The 23,793-nt window shown below is 37.1% G+C and overlaps 1 protein-coding gene across 5 annotated transcripts in view; it reads right to left on the reverse strand.

Moving 5' to 3' along the window:
- Positions 1-23,793, reverse strand: part of EML6 (EMAP like 6) — a 99,496-nt gene that overhangs the window by 62,017 nt on the left and 13,686 nt on the right. For all 5 annotated transcript variants that reach the window (XM_072409687.1, XM_072409685.1, XM_072409686.1 and 2 more), the window contains exons 2-11: positions 16,973-17,132; positions 16,004-16,102; positions 13,877-13,945; positions 12,484-12,669; positions 12,173-12,308; positions 8,808-9,009; positions 7,462-7,599; positions 6,780-7,036; positions 6,202-6,414; positions 3,116-3,283 (exon numbers count right to left, since the gene is read on the reverse strand). In XM_072409687.1, coding sequence (XP_072265788.1) covers positions 3,116-3,283; positions 6,202-6,414; positions 6,780-7,036; positions 7,462-7,599; positions 8,808-9,009; positions 12,173-12,308; positions 12,484-12,669; positions 13,877-13,945; positions 16,004-16,102; positions 16,973-17,132 — 1,628 coding nt within the window. The remainder of the gene's footprint in view (positions 1-3,115; positions 3,284-6,201; positions 6,415-6,779; positions 7,037-7,461; positions 7,600-8,807; positions 9,010-12,172; positions 12,309-12,483; positions 12,670-13,876; positions 13,946-16,003; positions 16,103-16,972; positions 17,133-23,793) is intronic.

The following is a 23,793-nucleotide window of genomic DNA, read 5'->3' on the forward strand; positions in this document are numbered from 1 at the left end:
GAAACCTTAATGGAAGCTCAAACCTTTACATACTTTAGGAAATAAAAGAACTAGAAAAAAAAGGTAAAAAAAGTTTAGGTTTAGTGGTGCAGCAGATTGAAGGTGGAGCACAAATGTCACATTTCATGCTATAATCAATTAGTAATCAGCCTGTGCATGGCCTCTTTCATTATTGTCATTTATATGTAGCTACATCCCAGTTCTGCCCATACCCAAACTCCTTTTTCTACCTGTTACAATTGCACTGGAATAAGTGTGATGGAAGATCTCCCCAACAAAAACCAAGTATTTAAAAATGACCAAGCTTATTTTTGGATACAACGCCTCCAGTGTGGTACCTGCTTTATAGTCACATTCGAAAGGAATTCTATGACACGCTTGGAACATAGAAATCAAGAATGCAATGCAGTATTAAAGTAGATTAACCATATTAATGACATTCTGGATAGATTCCAACAAGTTTCCAGGTTGCTGAGCTAGACAATTTACAGGTACAGAAATATTTCCGCTTACTAAATGAGATAACTCAATCCTTCCAATGTGTGTTATTCAAATAATAAAAAAGAAGCATTAGCTGTGATTTTACTTTATCTTAGAATGGATACAGTCACAAAATAAAGTGAATGCAATATGATCCAGAGCAGCGGTCACCAACCTTTTGGACCTCATGGACCACTAAATTTATAATTTTAAATCCCGCGGACCTTTAACATGAATTTTTTTTTAAACGATAAATACATTTGTAAAATAATAATCTTCCTGATATTGCCTGACGAGGACAGTGGAGGCTCTGATTCATTGATCAGCCCACGAATAAGTGAAGTATTACTATTGTTACTATTATCATTAGTTGCATTATCTCTGGTATTACTAAACAAATGCAAAATATTTGTTTGCTTTTTCTCACTCATTATGGGTTTATTTCATTCGAATCTAAGACCAAACAAGAAATGATAGTTATCAAAGTCAAACTATTTGATGGCAGTTTAAGAAAATACACAGTTCATAGGTCATACTTACCTAAAAGAGAATCTGCAAAATAAACAAATAAAATAAAATAATGGGATAAGAGTTAGTATTGGCGGAGCGGGGTCACTGTTTTAATGGTGGAAACAATACTGAAGCGTACGGCTCGGCAATGGTTGCCTCACACACTGACGTCACGCTGCGCCTCCATTGTTTTTCTGTCTTTAGTACAGTTCGTGAATTTAGTGCAATATAAAGGTGAAAATTGTTATTCAGAATATAAAAATGTATTAGAAATTTTTTTTTGTTTTATTATCAAATAAAACAAAAAAATTGCAAATAATGTCCGAATTTTTCTGTGGACTACTAAAATGTTTTTCATGGACCACTGGATGCCAACCACTGATCTAGAGACAGACTGACGGATACAAACAAACACTCTTCTCAGTCATTTTTTTGCACCTGCTTTTTACCCAAGTTAGGGCAACTTGAATGACAGCGATTTCACTCCCTATTGCAGATGTTGAGGACCCAGAGCCATACAGAATATTATAATTATGTAAATATACATTTTTTCTGAGTGTCAAGGAAGTAAAAGTTCAGGTCACAAGATAATTTTTACATACGAGGGCAAAAGCAATATGTATAAAAAATTCCACTGCCCTGCTGCTATATACAGCTACTGTACACAGTTGTATACTGTTGACAGAGAGGTACCATAGCTTACATACATTACATTTCCAGTTTTGATTGGAGAAAGTTTTTTGCAACATCAGTCAGATAATTCAGAGAATGAAAAATTAATTGACTTTTTATGGATAGTTTAGAAAGCCTAAAACATGATTGTAATACCAAAAGAATAAAGAATAATATACAACAAATAAAGATTATCACTTGAATGCAGCTCACTGAAGAACAGCAGCTGACCCTCGAAGGACGACAGCAAGTCCCTTCTAGTCATATTCTAAATATATCATTTATGAGAGCCCATCCATATGTCATGCCTTTCATTAACTCTCTTTCATTTACAGGATCCTTTGCCATCTTTAATTACTGTCAAATAATATTATAATTTCTTTATTATAACCCAACTAGCTGTGTTTCATGTTTTGCAAAATTATATACACTTAAAGGATAATTGTACCAGACCAGGAGCCACTGCAAAATAAAATATATATTCTTCACAAGCAGTAAAATCATTTTTAACTTTCTATCCTGACCTTTCTAGATATCTTTAACTAGACATAATTTATTCTTATAGAATCCACAAAAGGTCACAACTGCTTAGAGACACTTGCTGGTTGTTTTCTGGTTGATCGTTGGTTGCTCCTTTTGAAAAACCCATGGCATGTGTTGCGAGTGTAATTTGGTTGAAAATTAATTTCTTCACAATATGTACATAACCTGGTAACTGTTTAGAAGTACAGTTATTCTTTAAATTACCTTCATCTCTTTCTGAGCAAACCCCCAAGTAATGCATTGACGAATCTCCCTTCATTCATATCAAGAGGCTTTCCACCTTTCAGACCCAGCTCTGCTGTGTAAGTGACCCAGGCACGTCTGTCCCTGCCTAAAAACTCCAGGTTTAATTTATATAATAATATTATCCTATTTATAAATAATGTGGGTGAATATTGGGGGGTAAAAAAGTACTAATATGGCAAAACAGCTTTGGTGCTAATTTTTAAAAATTTCAGTGGTGGTCAACATGTGCAGAATTTGCAGTCCAAACTGAAATTACACATATATATAAACGACATTTAGTATAAAGAAAATCCAGCCTCATTAGGTAAAAGCTTTTAAAGAAAGAATATGACACTTTTCTATATTTTATTGCACCCACAGTCTTCCACCCATACAATGTATTAGTGTTACAGCAAAATCCCACATACACACCGAAAAAATTTTTAAGGAAGGAAAATGATAAAAGTGGAGGTGATGATCACAGCAACCAACCAGAATTTTGCTGCCATTGTTTTGTAGGTCAGCAAAGGAAAGACAGAATCCAGCTACCTCTGGGGGCAATTGCAACATTATTTTTATAACACAGAAAAAATGTGGAATGGGTGATATTTTTCTCTTAAATGACATTTTCTCAGCAAGAAAGCTTAAATCATTCACAATTTTTCTTTTTAAATATTAAGCTTACCTTGTGGTGCTGTCTCGATAATGCTATTGGTTATCCCTTCAGGTATAAATCTCCATTGAAAAACAGAATGGTCAGCTCCGCCTGTGCTGAGAACCCACTGAAAGTCATGTGACCAGCGAACATTGGTGACGTGGGCAGAATGGCCAACATATTTGCGAAATTTGGCTCCTAAAACAATGAATAAATGATAATTAAAAGGAATTTGATTTTCTAAAGTTAAGCTAGGGTATACAGACAAGGACTCTGTAAGTTGCAGTAAAGGATAAAGACAATATATTTTGCATTTGTGAGTTTGTCATTTAAATAATATGATAGTTAAAATAGTTAAAAAAAAAGTATGAGTGTGTAGTTTAAACAACAACTTCATTAAAAAAAGCTTAAAAATGAATTGCTTTTGTTGTTAAAAAACATTACAAACACTTTCTAATCTACATGAACTGTCACATACACCAAAATCTTGACTTCTAAAATTCAATACCATACCAGTGTCTGCCACTTACAATTTCAATAAAAAAACGATCACTGAGCCACCATCAAAGGACAGTGGGTCATCAAGTCAGTGGGGATTAGGAGGGAGTAGTTTACTAGTTATCCAGAATTCTATAGGTACATGGAATAGATGTTTCTGATTAATGAAGGTACCAGTTTACTCCACACGATTCCTCGGGACTTTTATTATAAAGTTTACAAAGGCTAACAGGTTCACTTTATATAGCTGTGATAAATTGTTGGACAGACTATTAGTCTATTACTTACAGACCCAGAACACCACAACTCCTATATTATTCATAGCCCAGCATTTCTAAAAAATCAATTTACTGCATCCTGGAAAGGATTTGTTCTTTTTCAGTTTTCATTTTCATTCATATTATAAATATTTAAAACACATGTTTTAAGATAGGATCTAGAAAACATTGCCCATGTGAGTAAGATTATCACATCTGAAGATTTGCTGGAAAGTATTGCTTATGCCTATGGAGTGTGAGACCTGAGTGTAAGTATACGCCAACTTGCTGAATAATAAATAAAATAGTATGCTCTGAATGAACAACATCTATTATGTATGTACCATTTACTGATAGGCAATTTGCACTTTCCTGGCTTGCAGAATCTGTTGCAATCCACATCAGCGCTCAGGATGTTGCTTGATCTTAAATAATAATTTCATACATCTCAGATAAATCACTGGAGATTTTACAGTTGTCTATTTAAAAAATAAATATTACCAGACATGGACACTGAGTTGCTTTTGTAGCTCTATTTTCATAATAAAAGATAGTGACAGAAAGAGAGACCTGGTAGACATCAAGTCCTTCTAAAACCGAAAAATCTTTTTAACAAGCTTAAACTGTACAGTTTAGACTAGGGCAATACGTCATGAAATTGCAATTGAAAGATTGTGGATGTTCTGAAAGCTTTGTGCTGTTCCACAATAATTTAAAAGTCATATTAGTTGCACAGAAAGCCCCTTAAGCATGTTGTATTTTTGTAACTTCATTCCTGGGCTTCAGTTTACGATACTTTGATTATCCTATTATCTAAACCATTTACACTTGCATTGTCAGAAACAGTGCACATGCTACTAAAATGTGTAATACAATAAATGTACAAGTGATGCTTCCACTATAGGTGACATATGTTACATCTTCCTGCTGAAATTCCTTGTTCTGATATCATTAAATTAAAAGCTCACAAAAAAGAATATTTTGTTTTGAATAAAGTAGGGAAGAGTTAGACTCCCTGACCCCCTATCAGGGTATATTGTTGTCTATCTCCCCTTTGGGAAGATTTACCACCCTGTTTTGGTGGCCATTGTGGAGACAGAAAGTGAAGGGGAATCCAAAAATGAGGACAACTGTCTGAGGGAATGCCTAAAACAGGGAAATAGGCATTCCCCCATAAATTCCCTTGTGGGAATCTTCCAGGTTCAGGTGTTCCAATGACAGTCAATGATTCCCACCAGGGAAATGTCAAATTCCGTGTTTTATAAATATAGCCCTGGGATGGAAATTACCTTAATGTTTGACAAATTTTCTTTATGTCATGTTGTGCTACAAGTACAGAAAGTAAATCTATCCAGTGGGGCGGATGCATCAACAAAAGGTTTTAACCCTTCCCTAATCTAAAACTGGTGAAAAAAAAAGGATTGGCTATATCTACATTTTAGATAATACCACTCATCCTGTTGTAATTCTTCATGACCTATTTTGCAGTGAAATGCAAGGTGCTGAAAGACTCTATGTATTTTCAAACTCGGAACTTAAAAAAAATCCAGCACTGTCAGGTGGAATGATCTACACTAGAAGTATAATTCTGGCCTGACTTACACTACATAAACATGTGCAATGCTTCTCTTCCCATAATCAGCTCAGAGCTAATACCGGACAAGAATCTGGCGTGTGTACAGTGCTCGTTGCCCATCGTCTGAATGACCATCCTGGCTGATCCATGGACGATGGACGACGGATGACGAATGATGGTAATGCAAGTGAAGGGGAGAGAGCACAGCGGGGGATGTCGCTCCGTCATTCTCCCCCTCCCCTCTCCATAGAGCAGAACAGTATGTACAGCTCTCGTTCATGCATCGTGCAGTCGTTTGACATTGGAAAGGATCGTGAAAGATCCGTTCCAATGACAAGTTACACCACCAGATAAAGCAACCCTTAAGGCAACTTTATCTGATTGAGCTTAATGAGCCAATAAGCCTAATGTTAGTGACTGTTGCATGCCACCCCCCCCCCCCCCCCGTCTCCAGAGGGGAAACACTAATAATTATATGTATGGCTTTTCCTGTTTGTGGCCCCAAAGGCTGGCATTGTTGTCTGAGGGTGCTCGTATCATGCAAGCCATCATCTGATGCCCATGGGAATCTTAGAAGATGTACTAATCTGTTCTATGATCACCAAAATCTCCCTGTGCACAGCTCTTACATAATATATAATAAAGAACAAATCACAATGACCCTAACACAGCTCCGGCATCTGCATTATCTTTGCATCTTTTTAGAAATAGGAAATTATAATAGCAATTCGACATACGCAGACAGCGTTTATTTTTATCCATCATTTATAAGAAAGGACACCAACCTTTTTTTAAACTTGGAAATCTGAATAATTTCACCAGTCCAAAGTCATCTCCTGTCACCAATGCTGAGCTGTTAAAATTGGCATCCACTGAGTTGATGTCGGTAAGATCTGTATATTTTGGCCATATTCCACTGACTTCTGGACCAACTACACAAGTCCATGAGAACCAGTGAATCCCTTTGATCTCATCTTTGTTTGTAAGATGCTTACCAGCTGCAACAGAAATATAAAATTTAATAATGTATCTCATTAATTCTATAATCCTATCCATTATTTAATACGTCACTGAAATTAAAGCCAAAGGCCAAGCTCCACACATTTGATTGCTGTCTTTGTTATCACTGGAGCAGAAAATAAGAAAAAAATTGCGGGACTTTAGGTACTATAGATCGATTATGGAAGACTTAGTTCTACTAAAGTTAACTTAAAGTAGCACTAAATTTTCCACTAACTAGCCCTGCCTTTCTTGAACTTTTTTTTAACATGGGGGAACCCATGTTTTAATGAAAATTAACATTTTAAAAAAGTAAATTGGTATTCATATACAGGGGTTTAAAAAATGCAATTTTAGTACTAACATGGCAATTTGTAGAACAATCGTTCTCCGGCTCCATCATTGGTTTGTAGGTATTTGCTGTCCACAGACCAGTCGAGATGAGTTATGAAACTGGAAGACTTGTTACACTCTCCGATTTTCTTGTATCGTTGCGCTACAGCGTACACATCCACAAGGCCATCATTTGAACCCACAGCAAGATAGGAACCATCAGGGGAAAATTTCATTTCATGAATGACTTCTTTCCTATCCTTGATGTGAACTACTTCTGTCATGTCTCTGAAATAAAATATATTACACTTACTTTGAAGGTTTCAATAAATAAAAAATAAAAAACTATATTTGTTTATTCTACAAACATTTGTTACAGGATCATCCCATAATGGTTTTAATAGCACGCTAGGTTTTCAAATAAGAAAGCCCAGCGTTGTAGCTGTATAGGCCTTGCCTGCTTCTGAAAATTGTCAATTTGTTTTTGTCTTTGCTAGTTTTTGTCTTTACTAGTAAAAATCCGCTGGTAGTGCTGTAAGCTCTATCTTAGAGCTTGACAATTTCTTTCTACAAATGGCAAATATGCAAAATATATATACAATATATATTATTTATCTTACAAAAATATATAAAAATGATTTCGTCCCGAACAATAATACAGACAATAGAAACAAATTTGTTTATCTTTCTAATAAAACTTTAGTTTGTCCTACCTGACCCTGAGAACAGTGAATGAGCCATCTTTCATCCCCAGTGCTAGCTGAGATCCATCTGGACTGAAGGCTACACTTCGCACTGCTTCCTCCATGTTACAACGGGCAATTAGTGCATGGTCCGCGAGACTCCACAGTCTAAAGCAAGAGAAAGGAGACTTCTGATTTTCTTTGTTTTTATACAATATTTATTGCACAAATAAAACGTAATAACTGGGTCATGTGGACACTGAGTATGCAAATTATACTTGTCTTTCCAACAAGAACGACCAGCACTGTCTGCCTGCCTGAAAGCACCCTTTAAATCTGACTAAGCCAAACAGTCTTATATATGGATGGGAAGATTTAGGTCAGCGTGAAGCATACTGTGTTTATTCCATGTTACTTTAAAATCTACATTGAAAGGTGATATGTGGGTATTATGAAAAACCTTTGATTTTATTAAAATACATTTTAAAATTGTTCAGTAATCACAGAAAATATCACTAAAATCTGCATTGCTATAAATGACATAATAGAAAAAAAAAAGAAAAGCTGACCAAAATCTGACCATGGACAATAATAGTTTTGGGTCAATTTTATACTATTTGTATAAATGTACAGTATACATTTTTTATTTGTAAGAAATAAAAATGTAATACATAAAAGATTTCCAGAGTACTATGGTTTAGCTTAGAAGAAGGAGAACAGCAGCACAGCTTGTTTTGCAGCTCCAGCTTTGTAATAGAAAACCTCATACCGTCTTCACTAGTTTCCCGCATGTTTCAGCTCAATACTGATACTTCAAGGCAAGAATTTTTAGAATGGCAGTCTAAGCAGGTCTATTATGCCGGATGTCTTTTAAAGTAAACCTTTTTAAATATGGATAAACAGGTCAAATGTGCAGCTATGCATCCGTACAGCAGGCATCTGCATATGTGGTGCCACTCGTCAAATTATTGTGTCTGCTCCCTTCCACAGTCCTACAACCCTTTTCCAATAACACAGTCAGGTCCAAGTACTACCATGTGTCCCTATCCTTATACTAGTACCCACTTTTACAAAGAAGGCTTATGCATAGGATTTTCAGGGGATGCAATAACATATAGAGGGGAAAATCAGGCATTCGAAATAGTTACATAGTTAGTTAGGTTGAAAAAAAGACGTATGTCTATATGTCTATGAAGTGCAACCACTAAACATATCCCAGATAAAATCCCTATAGGCATAGTAAATCCAGGGGAAGGCAAAAAAAAACAGGTTCAATTTGCTCCAACAGATATGTCATCGGAAGAATGCAGATGCAGGGTTGCTTTTTATCTGGATCAATATGCTTTAAGTCAATTACCTAAAAGTTTTTCACATACCTTACAGAGCGATCATCACTACCAGTAACGGCTAAGGGTTTCTTGGGGTGTACGGCAAGGGCCCAGAGTTCCCCCTCACAGTGACCCTGCATTATCAACATTGGCTTATCCCGTTCTCTCACCATCACTTCAAAGATTTCACTATCCTGAGTCCCAGCTAGGATTCTATCTCCTTTCCAGCACACGCTCCTGATGGACAAGCCTGGGGAAGAGCAAAATATAGGACAGGAAGCAGAATTAACAAATAGCATACTGCTAAGTACTAACTCCCCACTGACAAGGAAAAGTACCAGTAGGCTAGTTGTTGAAAAACAGGCAAGTTAAGGTTTTTTTGTGCTTATGTTAATGATGTAATCAATAACCCTGAAAAACACTTCATGGTCACAAAAGCAGTTTCATGCTACTTTTACTTTCCAGAACTATCTGGAATAACGATGCTTTACACATAAAAGGTGACATCACCACCTGAGTGTAGAAACATATATGTACATATTTTTCACAGAAGGTCTGCATCTTTTTCCATGCACAGTAGAAGGGTAGAGGGCTCTGTGGGGAGGATGCCTACCCCAAAACCCTACTGAGTTAGGACATGAGGAGCCAGCCTATATAAACTAAACCTACAAGCGAGTAACAGTACCAAAGTAACTGTGCTACCTTGTGGTGCCTGGACTTCCCTTTATGTAATCAAATCCGTGTCCCAGTGGAACACCTTTTATTGTACATCCTGACTGTATAACTACCCACTGCCAAACTGAAAAATAACCTTGCTGAATGCTAAATTTTGTCACTGTCAAATGTCAGATGGGGTCCAATATATAACAATAAATTTAAAAAACAGTCTATGAGAAGGGAAAATGTGGGTTAAAGTCCATAATTTTTTGTGCCCATAATAATGAGCTATACTTTTCCCTGGATGCTGCTCCATATCATTACTCCGTACCAGATGCACAGTAACTTGTCTTTGGCAGGCACAGTGGTAGCTTTGTGTGTTGTGCCACCATCACCGGGCCCTGTTTCCCAACCTGGGCAAAAGGTTAGCAGCAGGAGCTGACTGTGTGGAGAACCAGGCAGAGCAAGACAAATCAAACTACCAGAAGCCAGGTGGAGGATTATAGGACTGTGGGGAATATGGACATCACCACCCACTCCCCCACCAACTGGTTCACCTTCCAAAGCTCCAACCTAGCTCCAATCTAGCACCTCTCGTTCAGTATGACAATGACAGGTGCTAGATTGGTATGGAGAAGCGCCTAGGCAAAATGAGCAGTTTTGGGCAGTGAGATGACCTTATCATTGTTTGCCTGTCTGGGCTGCACAAGAAGGAAAAAGGAGGAAAGGGGCATCCGTTTTTGTGATCAGGGTGTAAATTGGCACCAATGGGGGTGGCAGGGTGGTGTTATAGGTGGCATTACTTTTATTTTCTGCAACAAGGGCAATTCAGGTTAAATCAGAAGAGATGACATTGGGTATACAGAGGTGCTGATGCTCATTTAAAATCCACATCAAATATAGGTCAAAAGAATATATTATCACCATATATATTATAACTTTATCATTATATCTCAGTGGTAAAGTTCTAAGGCTGAGCTTGACCTGCTTTGCAATGTCTTTCTTTGAATACAGCTTGTCCTATTGGAAACTTGTTTGCATTGCAGGCAAATTAGGTCATATTCATCTGATCACATATGTTTGGGTTTGAATGTTGACAGCAATGACCATGTATACAAGCCCATAATATTAACCTGGGCAACACTTATCACGTTTTAACAAATCTCAAACTTCCTGAAACTTATCAAAAGCATGTTTAGAGTAGCCATCACCATTGTACAGATCTCTGTTCTACACAATTGGAATACAGCTGCAAATTCTAGTAGTAAAATCTTGCATCCCACAGCTCTTTAGCCCATGAAAATAAACATTTGCAGACTTAGGTGTCACCAGGTATAAAGCTTGATAAAGCAACTCAATACGCCAAGCCTAGAGCTGAAAAAGCTGTTTGAAGCATGTTTAAAGCTTTGGAAATGCTTGCTGCACTGTTATTGCTTAGACTAGGATCTACAAGGAAAGATTAGACATTGCCCATGTGTTCCAGCTTTACTAATTGCTTAGCACATGCCTGCTGAAGCATATTAGCTGGTTGCCAATGCTCTTTACAAGCTAGGATCACAACAACTGCCTTTGTGTACTTAGCCTAAACTGTCCCTCTACTTTTCCTTTCTACTTTACTTCAACTGCAGGCAATTCTTCCTTCTAAAATACATTGAAGATTTTCTAAGTGAGTTCAGAATATATCTCTGTAAAAAAAATGTTCTCTACAATTGTGCTTTGATATTTAACTGGGTTTTTATACTGGAATCCAATTTATTTCTATTATAGTAACACAGCTAGGGGGAGTTCATGTGACTCTTGCTCTGGAAATTTCATTTGGACAAAGGAATATTGAATTTTCCTCACTGGCTTGCTGCTTCACAGGTGGAGCAGAGAATACACATTATGAATAATAGAAAACGTGTTTTTTGCAGCATTTTCTAAGTGAAAGATATTCTGTTAAAGATGACATTTGTGAGAAAACATGAAAAATTAAACATATAACACAACTGATTTTTTTTTTTATTTGCCTCAAGCATGATCACACATATATATTTTTTTTAACGGCAGAAGATGTTTAAATAAATGCTAAACCATTAGATACACAGTTTAGTGAGTTATTTTTTACCAGCCACCTGCTCTACCACTTAACAGATGGTAACATGCAAGATAATTGCAAGACTGGGCCTGCAAATTACAAACAGTAGGAGTGATTTGTTCTTTATTTGATGTTGGCTTTTGTAGCTTTAACTCTTTTGACGCTGAGATGGCAGTGGTGTACACTACATATCACACTCACCAAACAACCTACTAGGAACACCTGTACCCCTGCCTACTCATGCAAGTATCTAAACAGCCAATCATGTGACAGTAACACAAAGGGTCTGAATAAATAAAACTTTTCAAGATTGAAGAAGATAAACTATCAGAAGTTATTTATAATCTAATATCTTTTCTTTTCTGATCAGTTATTCCTGGACATGTGTGGCTATATTTAGCAAGGGAACTGTAGAAGTAGATGGGTGATGGAGATGATAAGAGGAATCAGAAAGTTTGATAGTGTGTTAGATGATAGGATGGGAACACAAGTCACAAAGGCAGCCTTAACTCCGTTTTCCACCCTCCCAACAATAGAAAACAGCAGATCTTTGAACCCTTGGTAAAGTCAACACCACATTGAAAACACGCAATAATAAATTAAATATATTGGAAACTGTAGAGCTACACTTTGCAGTTGTAAATTGTCTTCTTACATAACAATAACAACAAATATCTACCTTTATAACCTTGCTCACTGTCTCGGAGATCGATTTTTGTGATTGGCTTGAAGTCATTATCCCACAAACGGATACATCCATCTCTTCCTCCAGTGGAAAAACCTTCTTCACAGGCGTACATGCTAAATATACCAGCCTTAGAGAAAAGAGACAATGAAAATGTAGTAATGCAGATACAGAACATGAAAAAAAAGGAAACACGTTCCACTTTTCTGCATTTTCATAACATGAAATAAGAGAAAATACTGCAAAGCAAAAAAAAAAACACATACATTTTAGCACTTATTTTAGATACTTGTATGGGTACTTACACTGTGAGCTCCTTGAATGGTGCGGACTAAGGTGAGGCCCTTCCACACATAGATGTCTCCATTTAAAGCCCCTGAGTAAGTGACGTCATCTCGTGCACATGCTAAGCACAAGATTGTCTGTAAGTCCCCAGTTTTCCCAAAAATCCCCCTTTTGGCTGTTAGTGCATTTCCACATAGTGTCCAGAACTGAAAAAGATATCACAAAAGGTGTTTCTTTATCATAAATCTTGTATAACTAGTTGTATATTGATTATTACAAATATTTAATGACGTACAATAATTGATTAGACCCATACGTGTTTATATATTTTTATATTTGGTTGAATTGCACAATCTGTCTTATGCTTTCCCTAGTGGAGAATCAATTACTTCTAATTAAACACATGGACCTGGAAGATTTTCCAGTAGGGAGTGTTTCTGTGAATGAACATTCAGGGCTCTTTATAAAGCAGGGAATCTGACATTCCTTTAAACATTCCTTGGTGGAGAATCTTCCAGATCTATGTGTTTCAATGCCAGTAAATTTTCTCCACCTGGGAATGCCAGATTCCCTGATTTATAAATGGAGCCCTTAGTGTGGTATGTTAGTCTGTTGTTCCTTTTATTTATATACAGTTTGATGTTGTTTTCCTAAGGTTATATAAATTAAAAAAATTCCTCTTGACTATAGGGTTCAGAGAATAAAAGTAAGGGGTTAGTTGGTGTTTATGTAAGTGATTTATTGAATTAACACAACAGATTAACAATATAAACAGGTGCTAGTTAAATACTTCATACAGTGCATATATGTACAATTCCAAATACATTATATTGACCTCAAGTTAGGGCAGAATTATTCAAAGTCCCGAGTGTGGTAGGTAAATGCTGGTTAAATGTTTGTTCATTTGGGAGTGAAGTAAATAAACAAAGATTCCTGGTGCGTTTCCCCCATCCGGTCTTCCTCAGAGGAAATTCAAGATAAGAATCAGTAGTGCAGAAATTTTGCAGCTATTGGATAAAAAGGTAGGCTCCAATGTTTGCTTGGGTCACCGAATTCATGAAATCCTTGGGTATGTATTAGGAGACCAGTTTTGAAAGATTTTTAAATGTGTACAGCAAATGCTGGGGAACAGGAGACCTACTCAGAGGGTTCTGTTGGAGAGCAGGAGACCTGCTCATATGATGTTGCCCTCAAGCTGATGGCTGAGGGATTTTGTATATTGTTGTACAAGGCACTATGCGTGCCCGCCTGTTATTAGGAGCATCAAGGGTTTAATATATATATATATATATATATATATATATATATACACATATATAAAAATCTATCAAATTTCTTCTTGGAAACATTTAAAAATACTTCAAATAATATTTAATATAATATTAATAATCTTAAAAAACAAAAAAAGCTTACCTTTATATGTTTTACCCCACAGCTAACCAATCTGTTCGGTTGATATGGATCCCAGGAAATATCAAATATCTGTCAAAAAGCAAAAAAAAAAAACAAAGAACAGTGACATTACTATAAATGCTGTGGTTTTGGCACATTGATTCATCTGAATAGGAACCACACTTCCAGTGTCCAATATTATGCAAGTGAGACCTCAATTAAATTGTTAGATTTTGCGCTAGCAGGGTGACTTTTGGAAAATAGTGTTTTACATCAGTATTTTTTGCATATATTCTATGTTTGCTTGTTATAAATTTATATAGCTAAATAAATGAGTTACATTTTAACGCATGAATTCACAGTGACTGATACAAACACACGCATAGACAGAAATATACTAAAACAAATCATATTATTGTAAAATCAATTAGAAAAAGATACATAAGCATGTATTTGTTTCGGCAGATAAAGATGTGAGAAGACATGGCAGTACTCCACGGGTTAATACAGGGGAAGAGAAATCAGGATCAGGCCTCTGGCTGGGTAACTGACTTCCTGCCTGAAAAGCAGATGCTCCTATCAACCCCTGTAGAAATGTTCATAACTCATGGTTGTTTATGGATTTGTGTTTTCTCCCAGACTCCAATGATAAGGCTGCAATTTTACTGACATTAATGCAGAAGTCTAAGGTCACCAATAAAAAAATATTCAGAAACTCCTATTTTTCCTTGTTAGGTATCTAAATAGTTGCTGTTGTTAACTTGCTCTTTTTCATATAACTTAATTTTTTTTAAGACCTTGTGGTGTCACTAGGGGTCGGCATAGTTCTTACATCAGTTCCAGACCTATGTGCTTCCCATCTGACTTGATCAGCTCACCATACTACTCTACTCCCAAAAGCCCTTTGGTGCCAATGGTGTATTGGTGGACTGGCTCTTCAGTGTTGCCTGGGAAAGTCTTAATGTGCTAGTGCTCTGCAGGACTTGTGAATAGCTGTAAAACCAATAATGGGTAAGCTGAGAAATCCTCTATCCTTGCTCTAGTGTGGAGCAGAGTTGTATTTATGCCAGCTTCTAGAATTTCGTAGCGGGGCACAGTTAGAATCACGCTGATTAGTGCTAGGATAGGTATTGTGATGTCCTGGTCTGATGCCAGTATAGATTAGAGGTCATCCCATCATTCTCCACTGCATCTAAAGAGGCAAAAAGTAGGCAGGTATTGAAATCAGACTTTTAGGCCAGTCCTTTTCTCTTTTTGAGCTGGTCCTTGGTGAATTGGTAGGTAGTGTGTTTTGGATCATTATTGTGCTGAAAGATCAATTTCCACCTTAACTCTAACATTTGGCCTCACATTTTCATCAAATACACTTTGATACAATGCAGAACTATAGCCGACTTGATGGTTGCAAGCTTGCCAGACACCAAAGAAACAAAGCAACCTCAAACAACACAATTTCCTTCACCATGCCTCAAATGGTAAAGGGTTCTACTCTAGAATTGCTGTCTGCAGTTCAAGCCAAACATGTCTACTGTTATTTTGGATGAACAATTCTATTTTTGATTCATCAATCCACAGCACTTTTTTCAAAAAGGTCTGGTCTTTGCCTATATGTGTAATGTAAACTATAATTTGCCCCAATATTCTTTTTTTAAGCAAAATAGTCTTCCTGGCACACCTACCATGCGATTTTAATTAGTGCAGCTTTTGTTTTCATTGTAGATGCAAGCATTTTGATGTCAACTGTTGCGAGATTCACCTGAAAACTCTGCAATATAATGCTTGGGCTCTTGGAGACTTCTTTAAGCATCAATTAGCTCTTGGCCTCAATCTGCTGGGCCAGTCAGTCATGTTAATTTCATGTGTAATTTCTTCAAGTATATCACCTTGATTTGTAGACACTATTTGGATAAATATCTAATGTTTGCTTTTTTAAATATGCTAGAAAAACCCAACAATATCCATATTCACATGACTGTAAATACTCATAGAACAAATGTGGGATTGTCTGTCCTCTGGCTGTTTATATCTCTCCTTCTCCTAACTGAACACTTATTCTCAGTATATGTTACTACAGCAACACATAAGCATAACATCAAACACATAATATAAGACAGAATATAACACAAGGATGTAAACAGTTCATAGTACCCTGTCTGAATGGCCAGTTGCTGTAGCCAGAATTTTGCCTTTCTGCCAATCCCAAATGCAAACAGTGTTTTTGGCATCCAGTCCAACAGAGGCAAGGCGCTGTATAAAGAGGGAGAAAGTAAAATTAGCTGTGTTAGGGAAGACATCAACGTTTAAAGTCATTTAGGTAGGTGTTTAAGCTGGTCATATAAAAAAAAAAATAGTTAAACTATTGATTATCACTAAAATTGTAATAAAAATGAAAGTTTTCACGATCACAGATTTTTTTTGGTGGTTGATGGTTCCCCCTTAACAATAATAATGGTCACTTATGGATTGAAAGAAATGATTATAATATTGTACACTTAAGCTCATTATACTTGGGCCAGAGCCCAAGATACTACTCTTTGTATAAATATGTAAATATTCATACAATGTTGTGGCATAAGCAAATCAGAACCAAATATATTAGAGGGACCCCACCGGGCTCCCCTTGGTCACTCTCACCACAGGCTGGTTCTTAAACAGCTACTGGCTATTCATCTTTTATGAGGTTCCCACCAGGAGTAACGTCTCCAAAAAGGCAGTAGTTCTTTGGCATAAGGAAGCGGTAAATGCACCGCAACCTCATGCCCAGTGTGAACATAGCCATAAGGGTTATCTCCAGATGTTGTTTACAAGTAATAAGTAGTTGTTAAGGGTCCATTTAGTTATCATTAATTTAACCGTTTTAGGTATAAGTTAAAGCTCTGCAAGACTGGAGATGATACACTTTCATCAGTGAAGCTGGGTGATCCATCAAACCTGGAATGGATCTGGTCCAGGATTCAAAACATTTGCTAGCAAATGACTTTGAAGAAATCCATCCCAGGGTTGATGTACCACCCAGCTTCACTGATGAAAGTGTATCATCTCCAGTCTTGCAGAGTTGGAATTTTTTACATGTGTCTGCCTCCAGAGCCTGAGGGTACAAATACAAAAAAGACGAACCTGTCCATCTGAATCAAATGCCAAGCCAGCAACTCCGTGTGTGTGCACATCTTTCAGGATAGAGATGGTCTGTACTGTGTAGGAATCCCATATACAGATGTATGGATCCTTTCCAACCTGTCCCGTTGCAACAAGAGTTCTGTCTGGATGTAATGCAAGGCTGCAGAGACAAAAAAAATGTCCAATATTAGAAAACTACAAATTGACATTTTAAGTAATCACAAAATGGCAATTATCAATGTAGATTTACCAACAGTTGTATGGATCATGTGTAAAAATATTGAACCAACTTTGTATGTCAGGTCAGACAGAAATTAGGCTACTAGTGCAGGAGTAAGGTGGATTGGATAAGCTCAAGCTTGAGATCAAAGAAGCCTGAACTGGACCCTTTATTTTTTATCATGAATGCATTTGGTACACTTTATTGGAAGGAACAACCCAACAAAACATCCCACTGTCAAGATTCAGATTTAACATTTTCAGAACAATTCCAGGCAACAACTAAAGGCAATCAGTGAACTTCTAGAGGCATCCATCAAACACTTGAAATGTGCTAAAACAGGAAAATACACTCAAGGCCATCATTATAAGTGCTTGTGGTTTAGAAACAGAAACTCAGGTTGTACCAAGATTTTCTACGTCTACGTCTTTTGTACAATATTCTTTGTGTTCAGCTACTTTGTTTTATATTTCACTTTTTCCACTGTTCGCTATCACCCTCTCCCCCTGTACTTTTTTCTAATTCATTATATGTATGTATTATAAAAGTCTAAAAAAAGGATTTTCAAAAAGGTTTCAACATTGGAAGTGTTCAGCAAAGGTTTCATATGCTTTCAACATTGGAAGTGTTCATAATCATCTCTAACGGATTAGACCAAGTGGTCCAGTATGGGGTCAAAAGATGGCGCAGGTTTGAGTTATATATTGAAAAGCCAAGATGTATTGTAATATATTATATGGTGTATATAGGAAGTTATGATAAATCTAAATTCTAGCTGAATGTCAATGACAATTGCCATTTTTCAAAATTAAATATTTCACCTTTTACCATCCTTTATTGCCAGGTAAGGCACTCTGTTCTTGCCTCCCAATTGTGCTCCAGTATGCTGGAGTGCATATAGACAAGTGACTGCAATGACGGTGCACAAAATGGGGGGGGGGTATATTTTTTAAAATTGAAATTGTTTATTCATTTTTTTCCAGTTTTCTTCTGTGCAGAATTTAATTATCTATCAGTACAATATCTATGCTCCACACACATAACTTTCACTCAACCTAACCTGGCTCTGCACCATGCCATCTCCAGAATGGGGACATCTAGGAGTCAGAAGGCTTTACAAAGATCTATTCAATAAAAAGGCCAATCCAACCAAAACTGGTACTTCACTCTTTGGTACATGCAGGGAAGTTAAACTAGAAGAAAGGATCTCTTGGGGCCACCATTACATATTACAAACCTGTGGTAGCCCTTATGTGAGGGATCTAGCTGTTGAATTATATTCTTGTTTTATATTGTAGGGAATACAAAAGGAGATGCTGAAACAAGAAAATATGGGAAGATGGGAAGAAACACATAAAACTCCCAGATGAACAGGACCATATCTGGTAGATCCAGATTGTGGACCACTGCTGGTCTAAGGTCAGCTTTGGGGGAAAGCCAATTACCCTAACTGGATGTTTTTAAAATGTGGAAGGAAACCCATGAAAACTCAGGGAGAAGCTGCAAACTCCATGCAGTTGGTGTCCTGGCTGAGATTTGTACCTGGGACCTAGCGCTGCAAAGGCCAGAGTGCTAATCGCTTGAGCCACAGGGCTGCCTAATTTCAGTCTTTGAAAGGTTAGGATCTGCAAATATTTTAAGTACTTCTCATACAGACACCAGAAGTAGAGTACATGTTTAATCAGAGAAGCACTGTATGGAAATCTTGACCTGCATGTGGCCCATTAGGACTGGAGTTGCACACCTCTGACCTTCAACCAAAATATCACTTGTGGGTTAACTGACCTTTAAAACCTTTATAACTGAATCAGAGCAACTGCCCTTCTTTTCTACTGAATTATGTACATTACTAATCTGCACTTCTATTTCCAGAGATGTTCCTCTATCAGAGGTACTATGAATATTATTTTAGCAAAACAGAACATAGATGGCAGGCATTGGCTGAGGCAGCAATGACATGATTAGTATTCATAGATAGAAACTGACTGATTGAGGTCTATGTGTGCAGTCACATCAAGGTGAAAGTGGGAGCTGTGCGCTGGGGGATTCTCAAAGCTAAAAAGGAAAACACTGAATGTGAGAATTAGGAGGACCATTTAATCAGCGACAGCATTATTCTGAGATATTTCACAGAAAATACAAAACCTGTTGTCAGGCTAGAACATAATCACACCTTGTGAACATGCAAAGAAAGACAAAGAAACTTGTTTCTAGCAAGTTCCTGGAAGAAATTAAATACTGCAAAGTACTAGGTACATATATATATATCCTGTATATGTAAATCTAGTGTATATAGTATATCATAATATATCATTATTATACCATTTGCCACCACAATCACAATTACATTTTTAAGCTTCCAGAATAAAAATTCTACAGGAAAAATTCTAAAAATTCTAAAAAAAAAACTATGGGAATAAAAATTCCACAAATAAATACAAATACCCTTAAAGAGTATAAAAAACCTTGGGGGCTCATTTACATCTGCTCACCGATGTGTGTTGTAACAATGTATGCAATGCCACAACACATATTATTGCATGTTGCAGATGTTAGCGTGTTGCAGTGCCTTTTTATTCTGAATGTCATCCCAATGCATTGAGGCGACACAGTGTTGCACATGTGCGTTGCAGCACAACACAACACAACACATTAGTGTATTGCAATGAGTTGCATTGAAAAAAAGATGTGATTTCGGACATATTGAAGGGATTGCCTTATTAAAGCATATTAACACATGAAAAATGTGTGCACCACAGTAACTTACCTTGTGGGTGATCTGGCTCTGCCCCTCAACACAATAAATCAGATCTAAACAATTTTTGCTGACATTTATTTTAATATAGCACTGTCTTTAAATAAAATTGACTTTTTTTTAAAATAATTGTCCAGTTTTTTCCCCTTGTTCATGTGCTGCTAATCTTCACCAGCCTCTTTAAGCCACTTACTGTCCACATGCATGCCCTTCAAACCAGCTGCACATCATTGATCAGGACCGGCTTCCTCAAGGTGACAATAAAGAATCATGTCCGTATGATGTGTTTTGGCATAGGGCCTGATTTATTAAAGCTCTCCAAGGCTTTCATCAGTGAAGCTGAGTGATCCAGCAAACCTGGAATGGATTTATTCAAAATCATTTGCTATTTGCTAGCAAATGTTTTGAATCCTGGACCAAATCCAGTTCACGTTTGCTGGATCACAGAGCTTCACAAATGAAAGTCTATCCTCTTCAGCCTTGGAGAGCTTTAAAAAATCAGGGCCATTGTCTTCAATAGAGGAAAATGTGATAAGGTGCCAAAGCAGAAGCACTATTAGAAGATAGTTGGCACCCTAGGTCAGGAAGCCCCTCAACAAGGACCACCATGGCAAGATCAGCAAATGTTATTTTAAACAAAGCTGCAGATCTTCAAAGAATAAAATTACAAGTATTATATGAAAACCTTTATTAGAATTTAGTCATTGGATTTGGATTTTTTTTAGTACATTTCAGTATAAGTTAAGGCATATAATTATATATCTTGTATTTACAATATTTTAAAAGGAAGGTCCTTTTGTGAGCTGTCAGACTATTTTTATGCAGCAAATATTATTATATGTATATTTTCATTTTTGTTTACTTTTATGCCTTTTTATGCTGTATCCGCAATCTATTTCCAGCCATGTCCCGAGGTGCAGACAGGACTAGACATCAAGCTAGGAATGGGCTGGTCATTTGCACTGCAAGATACAAGGGGGCATTTCTTGAGCAGCCCCTGGCATCATTTGCCAGTCAAGTAGAAAGACTATTTCTGGGAATAGCTGATGTGAGTAGCCAAACAGCGCTTGGTATTCTCCCCTAGCAAAACCAGTAATTAATTGCTGAAGAATTCCCTGAACTTGTCTTTATGACTTCTCATAATTAAAATAGCAGACTGCAGTTAGTTTTATGGTTCTCTAATTAATCAGAGATATCATACGTCTAGACCTTAATTTAGGATGTCAGGATCATGTTGGTTGTAAAGACAAATAAAAAATCTAGGGCAGTTCTGTGGAAATATTTCCAGCCTTAATAAAGGAAATGAATTATACATACAATGGACGCGTGACAGCCATAATTGATGATAACTAAAAATACGACTTTGTGTGCAGGCTGAATTAATGTACAGAATACCAGAAGTCAGAGTATCTGGGTGAATGGTAAATGCTTCCTCACATCTCAAGCTGTCCATATTTGAGCCCGATTGTCTCCATTTTCAGGGCTGATAGTATTTATGGCAATGTATATTGGGAATAACTGAGTCCTGATAAGGCCTAGCTGGAGAGATTTTTCAGGGTGCTAGGACACATCCCAATCAACCTTCAATCTATACCCTTTCAGCTTGTAATGAGCTTTATTGTGGCCCTAGAGCCACAAAAGCCCAAGTGTAGATGTGGGAACTGACACACAACAAAATAATTTCTAGTTGGGTCATCAAAAGCCTGCATTTTTGGACAATATCACAATTACAAATCAAAACAATGATAAACGTAAATGGGAAACATACTTTGGAACAGCTTACAATTCAGAAAAATGTGTTTCTGCTAAAAATAATTTCTAGCTAATTCCATTAATCTTCATGTACCTTGAGCCTCATAGCTGTATATATGCAGAAGGAGATGAAGGAACTGCGTCTCTGGCTCCTAGTCTTATAAAAGTTGGAGGGGAGATTTGGTGACATTACTTCTGTCCTGCTGTTTTCTTTGCTGGAGAAAAAGCTGAACCTGATGACCTGTAGTGCATGGATCTCCCTGCTTCTGATCACTTAATCTGTGATCTATGCTTCCTCCAACATTTGTGCTATTATATGATCTCCATACATGAATATTCTGTGGATCTTTGCTTCTTTTAGCTTTTGAGCTGGTATATGACTCCACCAGTCATCAGATCGTCACCATGGGGCAGTTTTGTACTGATCTTCTATACAGGTGCCAGCTTCTACACAGGTACAGTTCAGAAAACCCATGGAAAATCAGTAAACTGAGGTGTTCAAGATAGATTAACCTTAATTGACCTGCAACTTTGTCCCCTTTCCCATGGTCTTGCCTGGCCTATGAAACCTTAACCAGGCAAGTCAAATGGATATTTCTGAGCCAAATACCCTCAGAGATTTAAGTAAAGGAAATAGTTTGCCCCTAGGTAAATACTTCAGGAATTGTTTTATAACAGCTTTATTCTAAATTCAATATGTTAGATTGCCATAATTCCTTTTTCTGTAATTAGGTAGGTGCAGCACTCCGTTGACATAATGGGGCTATATGGAAGATTTAGTTCTCCTTATTAAGTCTACTGTTTCATCTGAGTTTTACATGTGGGGTCTAAATACTGCGTAAGCTCTCTATGCATCAAAACCAAAGCTTTTTAGGGTGGTTAATCTCCCCCCCTCCATGTGATAGTATCCAGACCATATAATTGATCACTCAATTAGAAGGCCTTAGAACTGACTCCAAACCTGTACATACCAAATATTTCCCAGAACTCTTAGAAATAAAGGAGGCACCGTGAAAGAATGTGGAAGGTAAGTATCATTGAAGAACATTGTCTTTAATACTTAAATTAGGCCTTCAACCTAAATGAAAGGTCCTCTTACGCAGACTGGGGCTTCTCCTACCCCAAATCACCTACGATATGTAGGTAAAAAAATGTACCTGTAAATTAAAGGTTAAGAAGTTTAGAATTATACTTAGCTCTGTTTCAGCTTGAAGCTCCTAGGCACCCTCTGTGGTGAGTCCTGTGAATCGCAGAGCAGATTATTTTTATGTCAAGACACTCTTGCAATGGTCTTAATTGTCTTTTCGTGAGATGTGGACTCTTGCTTCAAAGGACTCAACTTGGAACAATGTAGGTATCATGCCGATTCAATGTTTAACCCAGAAATTGTTTAAAGCCAGGTGGGAGGCAATTGTAGGCAGGTGGCCCCTGTATTGTGACCAAACTTTTCAGCCCGGTGGTTACAGAAAAAGGGGCTGGGGAGAACACTGTCATTGATGGGGGAAGCCAGGTTAGGTAAGTATACTACTAACTTTTTTCTTTATAGGTATGTTTTTCACCTACATATAGTAAATAATTTAGGAATGGAGAGGGGATCCATACAGCCTAAGTGGACCTCCATTTTAGGGAAAGGTTCCTTTTAATGTTGCTGTTTGTATGCTGTCACAGTGCAGGTAAAGCAAGCTGTGTTTTTTTTATCTTATGACATGACAACAGCTGCAGAGAGAGATAATAGACTGCCATAATGGTTGTCACTGTCACTGATACAAAGGAGAAGCACCTGCACAAAGGAAAAGCAAACAATGGTAGGCAAACAGGATTTTTTTCTGTCTTTGATGTAAAAGACCCGAGCGGCTAGAACTTCGCCACGCTAAATATATGAACATTGTGTCAGATTAAATCACTGGCTTCTATTTTTAACCATGGATCCCTTTTGTACGTTAGTAGTACTGTTCCATTAAAACAGATTGCCTAGTTTTCCCAATTATTTATCTTACCCATCGTTCTGGATAGAAAAAAACATAAAATGTCACATAAATCAAATATGCAGAAGCTGGAGTAATTAGTTTCAATTATGTTCCATGCTTACAGATC

Source organism: Pyxicephalus adspersus, chromosome 4 (assembly GCF_032062135.1).
Source record: "Pyxicephalus adspersus chromosome 4, UCB_Pads_2.0, whole genome shotgun sequence".
NCBI lineage: Eukaryota > Metazoa > Chordata > Amphibia > Anura > Pyxicephalidae > Pyxicephalus > Pyxicephalus adspersus.